This window comes from Palaemon carinicauda, chromosome 2 (genome assembly GCF_036898095.1).
Source record: "Palaemon carinicauda isolate YSFRI2023 chromosome 2, ASM3689809v2, whole genome shotgun sequence".
Lineage (NCBI taxonomy): Eukaryota > Metazoa > Arthropoda > Malacostraca > Decapoda > Palaemonidae > Palaemon > Palaemon carinicauda.
In genome coordinates this window covers 58,641,575-58,662,281 of record NC_090726.1, presented here as the reverse complement: position 1 = coordinate 58,662,281, position 20,707 = coordinate 58,641,575, and the positions used below count along the sequence as shown (strand labels likewise).

At 33.0% G+C, this 20,707-nt stretch overlaps 1 protein-coding gene across 1 annotated transcript in view; it reads right to left on the bottom strand.

Annotated features, from left to right (window-relative positions):
• Positions 1–20,707, bottom strand: part of LOC137617672 (macrophage mannose receptor 1-like) — a 74,555-nt gene that overhangs the window by 18,656 nt on the left and 35,192 nt on the right. The window contains exons 23-34 of the mRNA XM_068347673.1: positions 20,200–20,442; positions 19,068–19,241; positions 16,881–16,994; positions 12,824–12,981; positions 10,750–10,865; positions 9,741–9,895; positions 7,892–7,987; positions 7,600–7,706; positions 5,920–6,026; positions 5,542–5,612; positions 3,719–3,883; positions 792–1,015 (exon numbers count right to left, since the gene is read on the bottom strand). Of these exons, the coding sequence (XP_068203774.1) occupies positions 792–1,015; positions 3,719–3,883; positions 5,542–5,612; positions 5,920–6,026; positions 7,600–7,706; positions 7,892–7,987; positions 9,741–9,895; positions 10,750–10,865; positions 12,824–12,981; positions 16,881–16,994; positions 19,068–19,241; positions 20,200–20,442 (1,730 nt within the window). The remainder of the gene's footprint in view (positions 1–791; positions 1,016–3,718; positions 3,884–5,541; positions 5,613–5,919; positions 6,027–7,599; positions 7,707–7,891; positions 7,988–9,740; positions 9,896–10,749; positions 10,866–12,823; positions 12,982–16,880; positions 16,995–19,067; positions 19,242–20,199; positions 20,443–20,707) is intronic.

Genomic DNA, 20,707 nt, shown 5'->3' with positions numbered 1-20,707 from the left:
ATAAAAAGAAAAGTGGAGGTGTAATTGGTTTTGTGTTTTAACTTGAAATTCAAGTTATTAGAAAGTGTGGGATAGACACCGAAGAAGAAAGGGTGTTTTATTATGTTAAGTAGATATACATATTACACTATCATATAAGCATATAATTGACGGCTTTCATTTAAGGTATTCTATAACTGATAGATTGAAGGTAAAAAAGATAAGTAAATAAAGAAGGACGATAGTTTTTTTTCTAAACATCAGTCATGAGAGCAAATATGGTTTTATTCTCTTTAGTCTTTTCTCCCACGATTTCAATTACAGAATAATTCAGCAGATTATATGTATATATATATATATATATATATATATATATATATATATATATATATATATATATATATATATATCATAATCATCTCTCCTTACGCCTATTGATGCAAAGGGCTTCGGTTTGATTTTTCCACTCGTCTCTGTCTTAACATTTTTAATTCTGAACTAGGTAATTATGAATGGAGAAATATTGAATATATATATACATGTATATATATATATATATATATATATGTGTGTGTGTGTGTGTGTGTGTGTTTGTATGTGTGTTGTGTGTGTGTGTTTTTTTATTTTTTAAGTGTCATCCCAAACTCATATTTACCTTTTTATTCCGACCCAACCCCACAAAAATCGAAAACCTCCACGATACTTTTGAAACCTAATCAAGAATATATATAAACTGTACATCAGTAATACCCAACAACCATAAAATAACCTTGCTATAGTTAACCGTGATTTAACATATCAATAACAATCACCATAGACTCAATGAAGAAGTTTTCCTCGACGTCGGTGATTGACACCAAATGGGATCCTTCGGCCTGACACAGCTGAACGGACTTGTCCCAGGACTGTGGATCTTCATCCGCTTCAGAGACAAATTTGTAACAGTGATCCTTGAAGACATACCAAATGCCATCGCCATCGACGCACTGCTGTGGCGGGTTGAAAGTGGGCGGGGTTAAGGTGGTGACGATTGTTCCTAAAGGCAGAAAGAAGAATTAATAAATAATAAGATAAATCATACTGTAGTAGTCACTGCTGGGAATTAACGTATGACGGTCTGACGTGATGAATTATTAACTTTTCTATTTTTCAGTCAAAAAACAGAAAACAAAATTAGTAAGCAATTAGATAAATGTCTGTATTAGTTACTGTTGGAAAATAATATATGTCAGTTTCGCGTGATGAATTATTAACTTTTCTATTTTTCTGTCAAAAAAAAAAGCTGAACAAACATTAATAATCAGTTAAATAATTAGGTCCGTATTATTCACTTTTGGAAGAAAATAATAATAATAATAATCAATTAGATAAATGAGTCTGAATTAGTCACTGATGGAGATTGAAATATGTTAGTTTCACGTGATGAATTATTAACTTTTCTATTTTTCAGTAAAGAAAAAATAATCAGTTAGATAATTGAGTCCGTATTATTCACATTTTTTTGGAAATTGATATATGTCAGTCTCAAGTAATGAAGTGTTGATAATATTCAATTAGTTAATTGAGTCTGTATTAGTCACTGTTGGAAACTAATATATATCAGTCTCACGTGATATATTAATAACTTTTCTATTTTTCAGTAAAAAAAATGATAATTCGATAAATGAAACTGTATAAGCCACTGTTGGAAATTAACATATGACAGTCTCACGTGATGAATTATTAACTTTTCTATTTTCAGTGAAAAAAAAATAATAATAAGCAATTAGATAACTGAGTGCATATTATTCAGTGTTTTATTTAAAAAAATTAATAAGCAATTAGACCAATGAATCATTATTATTCACTGTTGGAAGTTAATATATGTCAGTCTCACGTAATGAATTATTAACTTTTCTATTTCCAAATATTTTTTGGGATGTATCCTATACTTGAAGCCTGAAAATCCTGTGTCATTCTCCCGTGAGGAATTATTAAATTCTATATTTCCAAATGTCTATTTGGATATATTTTATACAGAAAATCTGAAAATCATATATTAGTCTCACGTCATGAGTTTATTAACTGTTCTATTTTCAAATACTTTTTTTTTATATATACTATACTGTAATTCTGAAAATCCAGTATCAGTCTCACGTAATAAATTATTAACTTTTCTCTTCCCAAAGAATTTTTTGGTTATATTCCATACTTAAAGCCTTAAAATCCTAAACTCAAAATTATTTTGAGAAGTGACCATCAAAGTCAAGATCTAAAGGACTGGTAATTGTTCAATGGTAACGTATAAGCTCTATATTGTATGTTTTTCATTCAAATATAAAATTGTAATGAAACAGACTCGTTTATCAGTTCGGGTTTTTATCTGTTATGCTGAAATGTTAGATTTTATTTACTTTTCAGTTCTGTGAATGTGTTACTCCTGAAATGCCTATTGTTTGTTTTCAAGGCACCAGCCGCCCGTTGAAATACTACCGCCAGAGAGTTATGGGGTCCTTTGACTGGCCAGACAGTACTACGTTGGATCCTTCTCTTTGGTTACGGTTCTTTCTCTTTGCCTACACATACGCCGAATAGTCTGGCCTATTCTTAACAGATTCTCCTCTGTCCTCACACACCTGACAACACTGAGGTTACTAAACAATTCTTCTTCGCTCAAGGGGTTAACTACTGCACTGTATTTGTTCTGTGGCTACTTTCCTCTTAGTAAGGGTAGAAGAGACTCTTTAGCTATGGTAAGCAGCTCTTCTAGGAGAAGGACACTCCAAAATCAAACCATTGTTCTCTAGTCTTGGGTAGTGCCATAGCCTCTGTACCATGGTCTTCCACTGTCTTGGGTTAGAGTTCTCTTGCTTGAGGGTACAATCAGGCACACTATTCTATTTAATTTCTCTTCCTCTTGTTTTGTTAAAGTTTTCATAGTTTATATAGGAAATATTTATTTTAATGTTACTCTTCTTAAAATATTTTATTTTTCCTTCTTTCCTTTCCTTACTGGGCTATTTTCCCTGTTGGGGCCCCTGGGCTTATAGCATTTTGCTTTTCCAGCTAGGGTTGTAGCTTAGCAAATAATAATAATAATAATAATAATTGTGTAGATATTTTTTATGAAGGGGGATAATTATGGTGATGAAAATGATAATAAGAAGATTATGGCACATATGACTACGATAATAATAACATAATGATAACAAAGAAATTTTGGACCTGTATGTGAGTTACAAATTTTGCGAATCCCTAAATAATAAGCTAAAAATAACCATAGATGATATGGTCGCTAAATGAAAGTCGACTCCTTTTCCCAGAGACAAAAAATAGTCATTAATCAGGTACAAAGCCTAAAAAACAGACATTTGTCTATTCGTATGGAGGCCCTCTGTTAAAGTAATGATGTTAGCCATTGTCCTGACAGTGTCATTGCATCTAAATAGATGATGGAATTTGTGTAGGGGAATTAAAATCTTGATAAACCGATCCTTTGCTGACATAAGTCCCTATTTATAGTTTATATGTGAAAGATATGTTTAATGCTGTTACTGTTAAAATATTTTGTTTTAATTGTTCATTGATTCTCTTGTACTTTATTTATTTCCTTTCCTCACTGGACTATTCTTCCTTGTTGGAGCCCTTGTGCTTATAGGGTTCCTGCTTTTCCAGCCATAGGGTTATAGCTTAGCTAGCAATGATAATGATGATAATAATAATGATAACAATAATGTATCTAGATGACAGTATTTCTCACCTTCAACCGTCTCGCATATATATGGAAGATGTGATTCACACACTGAGCATGACAGCGCTGTGGTCTGCCTGTTAATGGATCCACAGTTTTCATGATCATGCATTTCGGGCTGGCCGTCTGCCCAGTGCAGGTAGTCGATGGAAGATCCATCTGTCCAGCGTTTATCTGTGGATGTAAGAAACCCTATTGGAGATGAAGTCTTTCGTGATTCCTTTAAAACTGGTACCTGCCGAAATGTGAAAATTAGAAATGACAAACTTCTATGTGAAATGTCCAAACTATACAAGTCAGTATTCTAAATTGTTGATGATTTGTGATGATGTCCATCGATTATTAAATGGAATTCAAGTTGAACAGTAAACCTTATGAAGAAACATCAGAAAAATTTACCTTCTATCTCTAAATTAATTAAAGCTATCTTTAGAATACTAAAGATTTTAACTTTATTATTCTAAATTAAGATTTTCTACTCTACAAGCTACTGGGGTACATATATATATATATATATATATATATATATATATATATATATATATATATATATATATATATATATGAAAAAAACTGATTTACGTAAAGTTTGCAAGGAGAGTATTTCAGCATACTCTTCTCCTATTTGACTGTGATGACCCCACTTTAACATAATAGCTATTTCCCAAATGCATACGGAATTTAAGAAGGATTGCTTTAAAACTGTACATCCTTTGCCTTTACACGAAATAGTAAAATTTGCATCTTCTGTATCGGGTTACAAGACAGAACAATTTTATCCCAGTACCAACTCCAGGTACACTGTTAAAAATTTGCCGTAAAAAAGCGGTAAAAATCCGGGAATAAATGTTGCCAGTCATTTACCGTTTTAAAAACGGATAAATTACGGTCGCCTCCATGTTACTAAAATACGGCCGAGAACAGTATATTGTTACGGAGAATTCCCTATTAAAATTACCTTTTTTTAACAGTGTATTGCACGGTATGGTGTAGATTGCCTTGCCTATAGCAAACACGGGCTCTTGCACTGAGGCAGGCCGTAAGTAAATTATGGCTGTGAAAGAGATATATCATATCAACACGAATGACGGACAGGATGATGATGAGATCGAGGTCTATAGACCTTGGATGAGATGAGATGGGATGGGATGACAACAACATGATAACGGTGGCAGGAGCCCGAAGCCCGGACGAGGTGCCTCAAAGCAGACGTAGTCGACCACACCAAGGCCGTCTCGAAAGACGGCCTTGACGACACCCGGTTCCTCTTCGGTCCTGGAGAAATTTGATCTTCTCTTATTGTAGCCCGAAAAGGAATCCAGGATGGTGGTAGGAAAAAAAGAAACTTGTAGATACTACTTAAAGGGTTTTCATCTCTGAAGCGATGTGTGTAAAATGGCTGGTTGGTAACAGTGACTTTATACACGATGGGGAAAATATGAGTACAAAGAGGATATAATTGCTATAAATAAAGATTTTCTGCATAATTATTAGAGGAGGGTCCAGTATATTATTTCAGTCATTTTGTCTATTTTACAACTCAAACATTTCAAGGTACACAAGATAAACGTAGATTGCAATCAGGAAAATTACTTATGAAATTGTTATCTCAAAATTATATAATTAGATAATGTTAATTAAACAGGGTAGCTGTAAAAAAAGATTCACTTTATTATTTATTTATCGAAATTGTTTTTGGTTTCAGCTTTCTTGGGGAAAAGGAAATCGCTAATAATCAACACAAAGACGTATTCTAAAGACCACACTTATCTTTGAACTAACTACCACATTAGATTTTAGTAACTTTGTAAGAGTTAAAAAGGCCATCTTACCTGCTTGAGTGTCCAGTTCGAGTCCAACCCAGAATCTTTCGTAGTCATATGTACCATGCATCCACACTAATCTGGGAAGAGATTCTGGTATGAATTTATATATTGCCAGTCTTAAAAAGATACATTTATTCATACTAGACATTCATTTATGTTTCAAATGTATTATATAGTATTATATCAAGTATGGCATTGTGCAGGTTACATTAATTTATATCATTTTTACGGCAAAAATTACTAATATGATGAGCATGTAAAAATTAGGCGAGTATTCATGAAATCATATTTATAGAAAGAATGGGTATTAGAAGGTGTCCATTATTAAGTCGATTTAAGAAATTCAGAATCCTTTTTAGTACAACTTATCACTGTGAATCTTACTGTTGTATATCTGCCTCCTCTTCACGACTGTTAATGCTTACTAGATGACCACCGTAAGCTTGGCAAATTTTCTCAGCTTCATACCACGTATGAGTATCAGAATAGACCTGAAGATGTATATTTTTATAGAAATGTTATTACAAATCAACATTTTGAAGGTAAATTATACTCTGCCTTTTGCTTGTAAATGGTTTCCTCAATATATTAGTTAGTTTTTTTTTTACTATGCTTTCGAGTTTTTATTGGCTTTTGGTATAATTATGCAATGCCCGTGCAAAATATGTAATATCCATGGTGAATGGAAAAAATTATATTTCTCGCGTGATTCCCTATGAGATATATATGGAAAACTACAGCTTACTAATGTAAACCAATACACATATGATTAAAAATCATACGTTATAGTAGGAGATGACTGATGGCAATTGAATAAAAATGTGTCAGTTATTGTATTTGGGCATCTTCGGAACTGAAAGGCAGATTTTAGATAATGTATGAATTATTAAGCTACTTAGCTACTTCCATCTAGCTTTCTATCCTCTTATAACTGTTACTTCACCGTGTAACTTTGGGGGTTTCCCTTAGTTCTAACCTGCTCTGAACGTTCTCCTTAGCCAAAGTGCCTGGCATTAAGGCCCTAATTTTACGTTACTTAGAAAATGTTGATGAAACTTGTCAGATTTTTACTAGATGATCTATTCCTGATGTAATATAAAAACCATGGAAGAGGTGATTATATTTACATTTTTTATAATGTAATTGACATACTTCCTGAGTTAACCTTACATAAGCTAACTTGCGGTATAGTGTACTGCGTGACATTGTTTGGATCACATCACCTACCAACCTTATTGGGCACTGATTAACTGTTAAGATCTCGGTAAAAGGTAGTTACTGGTGTACCGTTAAAACTAGCGGGAAATTAGCCACATATTTCTTTACAAGATTTGGTAATCATATAAAACTAGCTAGCTTCTCATATGGAGTTCTGCAAGTAATGAATTCTTTGGTACCTGGGTGCAAAAATTAAATTAAGTTATATTGGAAAGTAATGCTTTCGCAAGAAGTTCTGGGTCTGCACTTCAAACTTATTCTTTGTTTTTATTATTTAGATATTCTAAATGTTTGGTGTTAATATTTCTTTTATAAACCCCATCCAGTTTTTAAAACCTATTATTGTCTAGAAAAACATTGTATTATTTACTTTTAAACCATAGCATTATTTACTAAAGCTAATGATGTTTTTCATAAGCCAATCAGTTTTTTGTAAGATGTAAGTGAAATTACAATAAAGGGTTTTCATAATTAGCCTTCTATTTCTTTTATGAAACCCATCCAGTTTTTAAACCTGTTATTGCCTAAAAATTGTATTGGCTAAAGTAATTATGTTTTTTCATAAATCAATCAGTTTTTTGTAAGATGTAAGTGAAATTTCAATAGAGGGGTTTCATAATTAGACTTCAATTTCTTTTATAAACTCCGTGCAGTTTTTTTTTTTTTTTTTTTTGCTTTTACCTATTATTGCCTAAAAAATGCATTGGCCAAAGAAATTATGTTTTTATAAGTCAATCAGTTTTTGTGAGTTTTAAGTGAAATTACAATAGAGGGATGTCATAATTAACGTTCAAAGTTTACACTGAAATAATTGTTGAAGGGTTGAAAGTTAAACTTTTCCTTTACCTGGTAACAATGGCCCGAGTAATGACTCCATCCATCCAAACAGTTGGTACCATGAGTTGGTGTGGGTTCCGGTGGAAGAGTTGTATAACCCATACGATCATATTCACCTGTTCAGCCCAGCGAAATATAAACAGTTTTTTATCAAACTCTTAAGGAAATCTTTGGTATTTTTTTCTTTCCTGTTTGCTTTACAGTAACATAAAATCTATATCATCAATCAACAACAGCAACGTTAATATACGCCATGGGATTCAAGGGGGCGTGGGGGTATGCTATAGCACAACATACTTACACACATAATGTAGTTCTTCTTCACACCCATCAACCTTATACAACCCTGTTGCACGATCATCCCCTGTTATCTTAACACAATCGCCTGCTGACAAATCTGAAAAAAAGATAACCTTTGATATGAAACATGGCTACTCTTTGCTTTATCTTTTGTTTTTCAACAATTCTACTAAAATAAGGTACTTAAGGCTTGATTCTGGAGACCACACTAAATACATCTGGAAGATATATAAGTTCCAGCTTATATCGTTTATTTATTTCCTTATATCCTTTCTTCACTGGGCTATTTTTCCCCGTTGGAGCCCTTGAGCTTATAGCAACTTGCTTTCCCAACTAGGGTTGTAGTTTAGCTAGTAATAAGGATTATAATAAGAGGAGCTAATTAAGGGACTGGTACCGTCAGCCCACCCTACAAGGTGCACTTGCAGCATCACTTTGGCTTCTATCCAGTTGCACTTCGATCCTGAATGGCCTTCCAGACCCCAACACCGGGCCACATAACCTACATTAACAAATCTAAATCCAAATCCTTACAGGGACAAATACCACTTTAAATCGATTTCAGCCTATGAGAGAGACATAAATCCTGACAACCTTATGATTGAAAAGTAATCAAGCCAGTTGAACCGAATGGCTATTTTTTTATTTTTTATTTTAGAAAGATGATGCAATAAAACTTATTATTAACTCATATGGTTAACGCCAGAAAGAGCTGTCTCACTTATTTGCCATGTGATCTTCGTGAGTGTCAATACTACACAGTATTCTAGAAATTTTATTCCAGCTTTGACAAAATTGTGGAATGATCTTTCTAAATGGGTCATTTAATCGGTAGAACTTCGAAAGTTCCAACTGCAAACGTTTTAATGTTGAACAGGCTCACATAAGTCTTTTTTTTATAGTTTATGTATGAAATATCTGTTTTAATGTTGTTACTGTTTTTTTTAATATTTTATTATAATTGGTCATTACTTCTCATATCGTTTATTTCCTTATTTCCTTTCCTCACTGGAGTATTTTTCCCTGTAGGAGCCCTTGGGCTTATAACATCCTGCTTTTCCAACTATGGTTGTAGCTTAGCTAGTAACAGTAATAATAATAATAATTAGCAATAAATGATCAGCGATACATGTGACAAGCTTGAACTCGACATGGTATGTCAGAGATTTACCAGCTGGGATCCAAATTAATAATTAATGAATAATCATAAAGATTTTTTTTTCTTGAAGATAAAAATTCTAATTATTTCAAGAAGAAAAAAAAACTTTGACTACTGCAGATCAAAAGATCTCATTTAAAACATAATAATAGAAATCAGTAAAGAATTTGGGGCGAACAGTGAAAAAAGAAATAAGATCAATCTTTGATTAAGGAGTAAAATTGTAAAGAGCAATTTTTTATGTTTTTCTTTATACAGACACACACACACACACACACACACATATATATATATATATATATATATATATGTATATATATATATATATATATATATATATATATGCTGTATATATATATATATATATAAATATATATATATATATACATATATATATGTATGTATATATATATGTATGTATGTATATATATATGCATATATATATGTGTGTGTGTGTGCGTATAGTTTTTATGTTTATATGGACTGTATATATTTGTAGTTATACATTAAAGATTATGTACTTATATGTTATATTCCAAAATCCTTAAGATGTCTTCTTGCGCTATTCAAAACCGAGAATTCATAAGGAACTCGTTTAAAGCAGACACTATATTATGATAACCAAAGATATGTCATTCGCACTGAGCAAAATATGCGGTGGAAGAACCCAGAAGTAAACAGATTTGATAACCTGGTTGAAAAGAATTCCATGGTAGATACGTGACAAGTGTCCCGTCATCAAAGATGAAATCAGCCGATCCATCAGAGTACCTCCGAACCTTGATGTCGGTCCATGCATCGACGAGAGTGCCGCCGAAGTAAGCGGTGATGAACGCCCCCTCTTGTCTGAAAAGGGAAACGATCTGAGAAACATTGACAAGTGCTCAAGAGCGAGGCATTCTGGCATTTCCAATCATTAGGAAGTTATAGTTTTGGTGACGATTGGTGACTAATTCTGTCCCTAAACTTGTAGTTATGGTCACAATTGATGAGTAATACTGTCTAAACTTATAGTTATGGTCACAATTGATGACTAATACTGTCTCTAAACTTGTAGCTATGGTCACAATTGATGACTGATACTGTCTAAACTTGTAGTTATGGTCACAATTGATGACTAATACTGTCTCTAAACTTATAGTTATGGTCACAATTGATGACTAATATTGTCTCTAAACTTACAGTTATGGTCACAATTGATGACTAATACTGTCTTTAGACTTGTAGTTATGGTCACAATTGATGACTAATACTGTCTCTAAACTTATAGTTATGGTCACAATTGATGACTAATACTCTCTAAACTTAAAGTTTTTGGTGACGATTAATGACTAATACTGTCTCTAAATTTACAGTTTGGGTGACGATTGATTCTAATCCTGTCGCTAAGCATATAGTTAGGGTAACTATTGATAACCAATACTGTTTCTAAACTTATAGTTTTTGATGATGATTGATAACTAATACTGTCTCTAATTTGTTTTTTTTTCGGCCGTGATTTAAAACTGATACTGTCACTAAATTTATAGTTATGGTGACGATTGATAACTAATCCTGTCTCTAAACTTTCAATTTTGGCCATGATTTCTTACTGATCCTGTCACTAAATTTATGATTATGGTGACGATTGATAACTAATACTGTCTCTAAAGTTACAGTTGTTGGTGACTATTGGCGAATAATACGGCCTCTAAACTTACTGTTCTTCAACTCTCAACAGATAGGAACCATCATTTTCACAAGCCGTTTTGGCATTTTCCCAAGACATTTTGGATTCTGAGCAGCTGTAGCAGGACCCTTTGTAGTACAAGTCCTCCTAAAGATGGAATATAAGAAAAGGATGACATTGATTTCGTCTTTCCTTTACAAAATCTCTTTCATCTTCATTGCAAAATTCAGTTATTTCGGAAGTTATGTAATTCATCGAAAATTAAAGGCAATATTAATTTCAGGTTAAATGATACATCGAAATTGATGATGTTGAAATATTTCAATATTTAAGAACCTGGAATATTTGCATAATTGTGAAAAGGAGGTTTAACGAACTTTCAAGGAACTTATGGCAATTGTAATGATATTAGGTGAAATACAAAATAACATGATACTTAATAATGGGTGAAATAACAAGTTTAAGACAGTAATTTTAAAATTAAGTGTACTAATGATTATTGCTTATAGTTTTAGAGAATTTAAAAACAAAAACCCTGTATTGGAAAATGTTAAACTGTCTGAAAAGAATATTCTAGGGTAGTCTGGCAAGTGATGGTTTAGGAAACCATCGGTTTAAATGGTGGTACTTTGAATTTTCATTTTCGTAAACACAACAGATTATTGACTAGATTACATCATAGAAAATGAATAAGATCGTTGTACAGTGGTAAAATGTTGATCTAGCATTCGCATGGCAGCAGATCGACCCCAGCCTGGGACTGTGGGGTTAAGCTTTTTATTGGAGAGGCCACTGCTGTGGTTGGGCACCACAGTGGGGAGTTGGGCTTGCCCGGCTGATGTTCTGGTGAATGTCTATTCTGATGAAACTGGGCACCTTTCCTTTATAGCAAGTAACATACTCAACAAGGAAATAGAACTGGGATGTGACACCGTTTTATTTTGCAACCATTTCACAGAAATGCAAACAGGGCTACAAGCCTTGTTGTTCTGTAAAGGAGCAGGAACTATTCATATAATACTAGGGAAGAAGGCAGAAGGGAATAGGATATAACATTGGATTATTGCATTGGGTTGGTAGGCATTTACCTAATTGTGAGATAAAATGGATAAGAATTGAAACCAGATGAACATTATCTATTAATGTGGAGAGAAGAAATTCAGATCTTAAGGTTTTATATTTCCTCTTCGTTCTTGGTAGCTTTTTTCTTTATTTAACCAGAATCACTGGAAGAACATGAATTAATAGAGTTTAAAGGGTAGATAGTAGGAGGAGTAGGATAAAGCTAGATCTCTTAGACTTCCTTATTGTAAAGAGTATTTAAAAAAGAAATTTAGCTACAACCTGCAGTATGCATCAAATTAAGAATTAAGAATGCTAGCGCAATTTTGAAAAATATGTCGGACCAATTAGCCCTATGTAGTGAGATATGTCAATATCTGTGATAATGATGAATCTGTATAATGGTAGTTATGTTTTAGTCGAAGAAACTTCTTGGAATAGCAGATGGTTAGTAATATTGCATTGAAAGAAAGAGTGAATAGAAGATTAGGACACGGGATGGGCAAATACTGATGTCTGATGAGTACTTTTGGCAATAGAGGGCTGATGTCTGACGTCTCATTGCAACGGTCTGGTTCTCAACAACTGCTCCATGCGCTCACAGACCTAGGAACTTGCCAGTGTTCTAACACAGCCACCCTACAACTTGACATTTACAGTTATCTAAATTATAGTAATTTTCACCACGCTTTATGTATTTTTGTCATCAGAGAAGCGGGAAATCAGTTGCATTATGCTGAAAGCAGCACGTATATCTTTCTGAACAGGGTTTACGCTTGAATCAGAATGCCTGTTGCTAGGGTAACAGACTTCTTGATTTTGCCTCCCTATTCACAGAATAGCCAGGTCTTTGCCAAAAGACCAGGAAAAACATGCTAGACTACAAAAGAAGTCAGGAGTACATAGTGCAGACCAAACTAATTATGTAATGTCAGGTTTTACTGTGCTTTCCAGTGTGTCATACATTTATGAAATAACAGATCACTTCACTCAAGCGACTGAAAGTTAGATGGCATGAGTTAGTACTGTCAAATTTTGCTCACCGTTTTACATCCAATGTCTTCAGGTTCAATCTTCTTAGCTTCTGGTGGCTTACTGCATATCACTGCCACATAAGAAGTGTCTCTAGTACAGTCATTATGTTTCCATTTAGCATTTTCCAACAAAGTTACACACTTCGGAGAGCTGGATTGTAAAGCCTCTGAAACATTTGGTATATATGAAGATATACATTAAGGGACCGGGCAGGATTTTGATAGTCAGGGGAAAAAACTTTTAAATAAGTAACTTATATGTCTATCATTAAGTTATGGAAGAGGTGTGCTATCATATTTTTGGGCAGATAAATTGATTAAAATGATACACTTATAAGTTTTAAAATATTGCAAATATTTTAAAAAATACACTCACATGGAAAAATATGTATGCACACATCCACACAAAAATAGTTATATTTCTTATGTATATATACATATATATGTATATATGAAAATGAAAAGGTTTTAATGACCGCTCATGAATGGCACAAACAAGGCAAGGGACAGTCTCAATTCCCTAACAGGGCAATGCCCTAGAGACTGACCATATATACATTTGAACAGCGCCCAAACCACCTTTCCACTCAAGCTAGGGCCGGGTAATGCATGACTCAATTGGTAGACCTGTAGGCTCCTCCAACCCCTCCCCTCCAACCTTAGCTCCCAAAGATGGTGAGGTTGCAGACACAGCAAGAAACTATCGAGTTTGAGCGTGACTCGAACCTCAGTCCGGCAGATTGGCAAGCAGGGACGTTTCCAATAGGTTCCACATCCTAACAGGTTTTGTTTCTCTTACATACTGAAGCATCTTTGTGGTATCTTCTCCCATAACATTAGTTTCCCCCACATTCACTATTCAGCTTTCTCTTGATAAGGGCACTTTGAGACTTTACTGGCTTCAGTAAATTCTATCTAACATCCTTAATTAAAAATGTATTATATGCCAGTATCAACTATTCCAACCATCATGCACAACCCATTATCTTATAACATAATTGCACATATACATGTTATTTCCCATTTTCTCACTTCATTTTGTTTAGAAGGCCTCTTCCTTTGAAGGCATAACGCACCCTCGACTGAGGCGTACTTTTACAATACATTAGTTAACCTATATACAGATTCTCTTATATGTTTTACTTTCGTCATAAAAGGCTTTTAAGCGATTCCATCATATAAATCTCTATGTATTCCTAACACCCTCCGCACTTAATTTCTGTCAATCCTGTCAATTCCATCTGCAATTCGGCGTCAATGACCTTAGATGTCAGGATGCCAGAAAACTTTCAATCAATCAATCAATCAATCCATCTGCAATTTGTTCCAACTATGTGCATAACACATTATTATTATTATTATTATTATTATTATTATTATTATTATTATTATTATTATTATTATTATTACTTGCTAAGCAGCAACCCTAGTAAACCAGGGGCCCCAACAGGGAAAATAGCCCAGTGATGAAAGGAAACAAGAAAAAATAAAATATTTGTAGTACATAGTAATTTAATTTTCAAATTCATGAATCGCAAATCAAGGTATTTAATCATTTTCATTGTAAATAAAAAGCTCGTTTCGGCTCTTAAAATAATGGAAGATAACTGGTGTATTGGTGAATTTTAAAGTAATTGCAACAATACTCAATTGCAGGTGCATTATGAGATATCAACATTTTCTATAGGCACTGGCCATTAGAAGCCTGAAAAACAGTATTATTTCCATATTGCAGCCAAGTTCCAACCAATTTTACACTGATCGAAAGTTTGCCGTTTCCCAGCTGATTATAATATAGAGGGAATTTGCACTCACAAACTTTAATGGGAGTCATAATACTATATTATTTCAATGTCAGGGAGTATTAATGTAATACCTTGAATATTTTGTCCAATTTGGACTACTTTCAACATTTTTGCATTGCAGCTTAAGTACAATCCATTCATATCTTCACGCATAATCGTTATTAGCACACCAATACTAAATCATTTCAATGTTTAATTTGAAGTCCCATGTCCTCTCCAGCATCTCATAACTTTTTCATAGTAAATGTTTTATTTACATTCCCTCTGGCTTCTCTAAAGGCACAATGTTTTCCCCCTATAAATCTTTTATCAATAAGAATCCTACAATAAACATTCCCGGACGTATTAATCATTGCTGAACGCATATAATTCATATATTTAAATATATCAACTTTTCTTTTATATATCCTGTCACCAAAACCTTCATAATCTCTCTCCTATCCAAATATATTTTATATCCTCTCTTCATTCGCACAATTTAGAAAATATGCTCTCTAGAGTCGAGTTTAACTTGTAATCATATAAATTTTGGCGCCTTTATATTAATAAGAACAGTTAGGGATGGTGGAGAAGGATTGTACTGGGTTGTTATCAGGAAATTAGCGGCCCTAGAGTATGCTGATAACGCTGTCCTTGTTAGCAGAACACCACAGGACTTGCAAAACCTGCTTACCAGAATGCATGAAATATCACATGAGGTTGGGCTTAAGATAAATAGGAAGACAGAGATGTTGAGAACGGAATATCCAATGGAAGATGAAATATTATTGGAAGGAGAAAGGATTAATTAAGTGGAATTGTTTAAATATTTGGTAATTATGATCTCTCATACATGATCTTTAGAATTTGAATTTAATGAAAGATGGAAAAAAGCAAATCAGACAATGGCTAGATTAAGTAAAATCTGGAAATCAAATCGCCTGAAATTTTATATAAAAATCAGACTATATATCAGTATACAGAGATAAGTGTTACTGTATGGACATGAGTCATGGTATGGCAATGAAACAATATCCAACAGATTTTGCGGATTTCAGAAGAAAGCCCTCAGAAGAATATTGGGAGTTAAATGTCAAGACAGGACTACAAATTAGACCATAAGAGAGATTACTCGAGTGCCATATATGGATGAGATCCTGGTGAGGGATAGATGGAGATAATTTAGGCATTTTCAACTGGGCCCCACAAGGCACTAGAAGAGCTGGAAGACCCAGACCTACATGGCTGAGAACTATGAAGCGTGAAGTAGGAAATGACAAATGGAGAAGTATTGACTTAAAAGCTCATAATAGAGACGACTGGCGTAATCTAACCGAGGCCTTTTGCTTCAATAGGCGTAAGAGAGATGATGATGATGATAATTAACATATTATTTGCCTTCTTTACGTTCTTAATAGACACGTTTAAAAAATCACAGATTTATATTGAAGTTACAATATAGAAGTCATAATGCTTACAAGAATCAATACTTCTTATAGCGATTATGTATTTCTTTATTACCTTTCCTCGTTGGGCTATTTTTCCTTGTTGGAGTCCTTGAGCTTATAGAAACTTGCTTTTCCAACTAGGGTTGTAGCTTAGCTAATAATAATAATAGTAATACTAATGATAATAATAATAACAATAATAATAATAACAGTGGCCCCCATAATGTACTACAATATTATCTACTCTAGGTAATTTTATTTAGCTTTCCAGTTAAACGGAGTTTATCTTTCTGTCCCCCAAAACCTCATTAGTCTAAAGTTTTATCGTAATTATCATGAATAGTATATCTATGTGCACTGGGTATTTTTTTTTAATATAAAACATCCCTAGATCTAAATAGATTACCCTCGGAAAGTCTTCTAAATGGGAAGAACAACACGTCCAGAGTAGCTATAGAAACAATACTTCCAAAATAGCTTTAGAAATAATAATTCTAAAATAGCTTTAGAAATAATAATTTTAAAATAGCTTTAGAAATAATAATTTTAAATTAGCTTTAGAAATAATAATTTTAAAATAGCTTTAGAAATAATGATTTTAAAATAGCTTTAGAAATAATAATTCTAAAATAGCTTTAGAAATAATAATTTTAGAATAGCTTTAGAAATAATAATTTTAGAATAGCTTTAGAAGTAATAATTTTAAAATAGCTTTAGAAGTAATAATTTTAAAATAGCTTTAGAAGTAATAATTTTAAAATAGCTTTAGAAGTAATAATTTTAGAATAGCTTTAGAAATAATAATTTTAAAATATCTTTAGAAATAATACTTACCATCCCTCTGTAATAGTTTCCAGTTAGAGTAGACTAGGTTGGTTCCATCAGAGTAAGTGAATGAATTCTCATGATCAATGTCCGTTATTCCAATCCATGCTTCTGTGCTGCTTGCTAAGGGTTGATTGGAAAAGAAAGATTATCGTTATGGTATCAAATATAATTATCATTGGGGACATTACATGGTTAAAAGGCCGCTCATGAATGGCAGGGCAAGAGGTAGTGACATTGCCCTAGATAGCAGGACAACCCCCCTAGAGACTAACCATATATACATATGATTAGCGCTCAAGCCCCCTCTCCACCCAAGCTACGACCAGGGAGGGCCAGGCAATGGCTGCTGATAACTCAGAAGGTAGACCTATAGGCTTTCCAACCACCCCCTTAGCTCATATTTAACATTCAGGACACAACCCATTGTTGTGTAAGTGATTGCTATTATGTTTTTTCAAACGAAAGGTCTATTGAACATATACTGTTGTAGAAATGACCATATACTAGAATTTTTTTTTTTATTTTCTTAAATATAATTTGGATAATCACGTTGGGCTCGTCAGACTGAGCAAGCCTCATGTCTCCCACTCCTCCATGGGGAGTCCATCGTTTCTTTTAGTAAACTCTTAAGTAGGTAATACGAACTAACATATTTATCCTAATCAATTATAAAATAAGCTTCAGGTACTGGTGATGCTATTGATTGTTGTATGTAAAAGTAATTTAGGAGTAAATGATGCTACTTTCTGGCATTAATACTGTTATAGACAGAATTTAAGTTATCGGTTTCTAATTTAGATGTTACTTTACATTTCTAAGAGTCATATATATATATATATATATATATATATATATATATATATATATATATATATATATATATATATATATGTGTATATATATACAGTATATATATATATATATATATATATATACAGTATATATATATATATATATATGTATAGGCTATATTTTATATATATACTGTGTATATATATATATATATATATATATATATATATATATATATATAAGATCGATTTATCAGATAGTCGAAACACTCAAAACTACACTCACGGTATTTCCAACTGTATAGTATATTTTGAAACATAAGTGCCAATAGCACATGCATATAGAATTACTTGTTACATTTTTAAAATCTCGGTGTTAATCTTCCTCAGCAGTTAAAGATAATTTTTGAAATTTCACATTATCAATCAACTAAAGTATTATCGTTAGTGTGTGCGTGATTCACGTACATTTCGTTGTATCTCCTTGGATTTTTAGTTCATATTTCGAAGAGATTTGCATCAGAGATAAAGAACTAATAATTAGAATTTGAAAGATGAACAATGGTGACTGAAATGAATACAACATGCGTGAGTTATTATCATAATCGTTGGCAAATTCACTATCATAAGAGAAACATTTTTTTTGTCACAGACGAAAACAACATTTCAAAAGTCTTACTACTTTTAAAAGTATTTCAAGGTTACGCTGACCTGAACGTTTTGAAAACACTACTTAAATTGTGTTTCCAAGAGTTATTTTTTTTCTGTTTGATTATAGATTTGAAAGTAGTAGCATAAGCAACTTTGATACATGATTGCGTATCGACGTATCAAAAGAAGACTTTACCCATTCCTAGCATTTATAAACCATGCTTAGACATCTAATCAATTTTTTTCACATGAATTTTATTATTTCCTCAACATAGAAAGATAGAATTCTGGCTTTATATTTAGGTTTGAATATTTCCACACCGGAGCTTACTCGCTTATTTAGAAGGAAATTGTTATCGTAACAATGTAAATTTGATAAAAGACATTGAAATTGGTTCTAGAATAAAAGGAAAAACACTTCTATAAAAGATCTAATTTTTTATGAAAATGTTTTTGAGGGAAAAACAATTGAAAAATCAAAGATCTGATTTTCTATAAAAAAAAATAGTTTTAGAGGGAAAAAATAATTGAACAATCAAAACACAAAATAAAAGTAATTAACATCATGTAAGTCCGTGTCAAATGCTGATACTTCCCCCTTAATTTTATACTACGGTAAAATCGAATCCATGAAACAAAGTTTCTTATTCGTGCAACGAGCAGTTATGTAACTGTATCTATTAAGTAAGCCTCATCTGCAAGATCTCAATAATAATGACGAGGATAATATTGCCAGGTTATCTATACTTACGTGGAATAAGTGACACAAGGAACTCGTTGTCTTCAGCGGAATAAGCAGTGGCCACATGAGACCCGATGCTCTTGCAATAATCCTCGGAATCCAAGTAGTTATGTTTTTCTTCAGCAGCTATGTAGCAAACGTCATTAAAGAGTTGCCATCCTTCTTCACAGCCTAAGTAATGTTCTGGGGATTTAAAGTAGATTCATAGTTAATAAGGGTAACTAACTGATTGAAGGAATGATATTGTAAATTAAATTCCTTGCGGAGGAATACATTGCTTGATATTGCGAGAATCGGTTATAACGGATTCGTTTGGATGATATTTCAAAGTTAAATGGCTGATTTATCACTCTCTCATTAAGGATTTGTCATAAGTTAAATTGTAGCCAAAAGTGAATACATTACTTATTAGTTTTTATCGTAATGGCTGATTGATATGTCGTTCAATTACTTCCGGTCAATTTATAAAATGAGAAAATAGTAATCAGGTATCATGCAGTCAGTAAATAAGAGATGAAATTAATTATAAACACAAAAGTATTCTAGTATTTTCCCACATATTTTGAGATATTGGTAATGAAAAAGTACTTGTTCAATAAAAAACAAAATCTTTTTATGAATATAAAATGCTTCTCTATAAAAACCGTAAATGGGAAAGCGCTAATTACTATTCTAATTCTGGTGAAGGCCATCAAACGGTTTGGGAATGAAACCATGAAATAGCGAGAAGAGATTTGATGGTTTATTACATCATAAATTATTTATAATGAACGTCGAAAAAATCAGAAGAGGAAACCAGTGAAGGTCAAAGAAATGAATGATTTACGATTTTTAAAAATATAGCTGTTAGTCTTTGTTTATTATTATATCAAAAGTAGAGGCTTTTGATATAATAATATAGATAACGTACTTCGCTTCTATGTAAAAGAGCATTTTACGAAAATGTTGAGGAAAATTATTATTTTCCTTTTGGCTGTTTCTTTAGTTAGCAATTTCAACGTCTCTGGCTACAATTTATAATTAAAAGGGAATTTTACAAATTTCGTAGGCCTGCTAATCTTAACCTTCCAGTCATATGAACTTTGAGCCTAAGAAACATGGCCACGCCATCTAAAGATTAGTCGAAACATCATTCACTTACGTGGGAAATATTGGCAACCGTAGTTCCTAGCTTCACTACACCTGAGGTTATTCCATTTGCCGTGCGTGTCAAGGCTCGGAGCATCTATCACTTCTGTACAGAACTCCGTGTCCAGATTGTTGGGCTCTCCGTCGTTCCAGTTCGTGTAAACGCTGCTGGAACCGTCGTCCCATTGCCAAGTCTTACTGACATCGTCGTACTCGTATCCATTCCATACTCCCACAGAAGTTTGGCGGAACATGTCTGGGGATTAGACGTTTATTATGCAGTTTGTAACCTTCCTGACGGTGAAATGTGTTAGCAATAGACTTGATCGTCTGGCTAGCGTGGGTTTGAATCCTTCCTACGAATTAGAAATTCTTCATTCATTTTATTTTGGATTTTAAGGCTTTCAGGGAATATGTAAACAAATGTTAGGCTCATTCAATTAGAACTAATGAATGTAAAAAATTATATAAACAAAGAATGTCGTAACAAAAATACAGCTGTGAAGATGAAACTGATTATT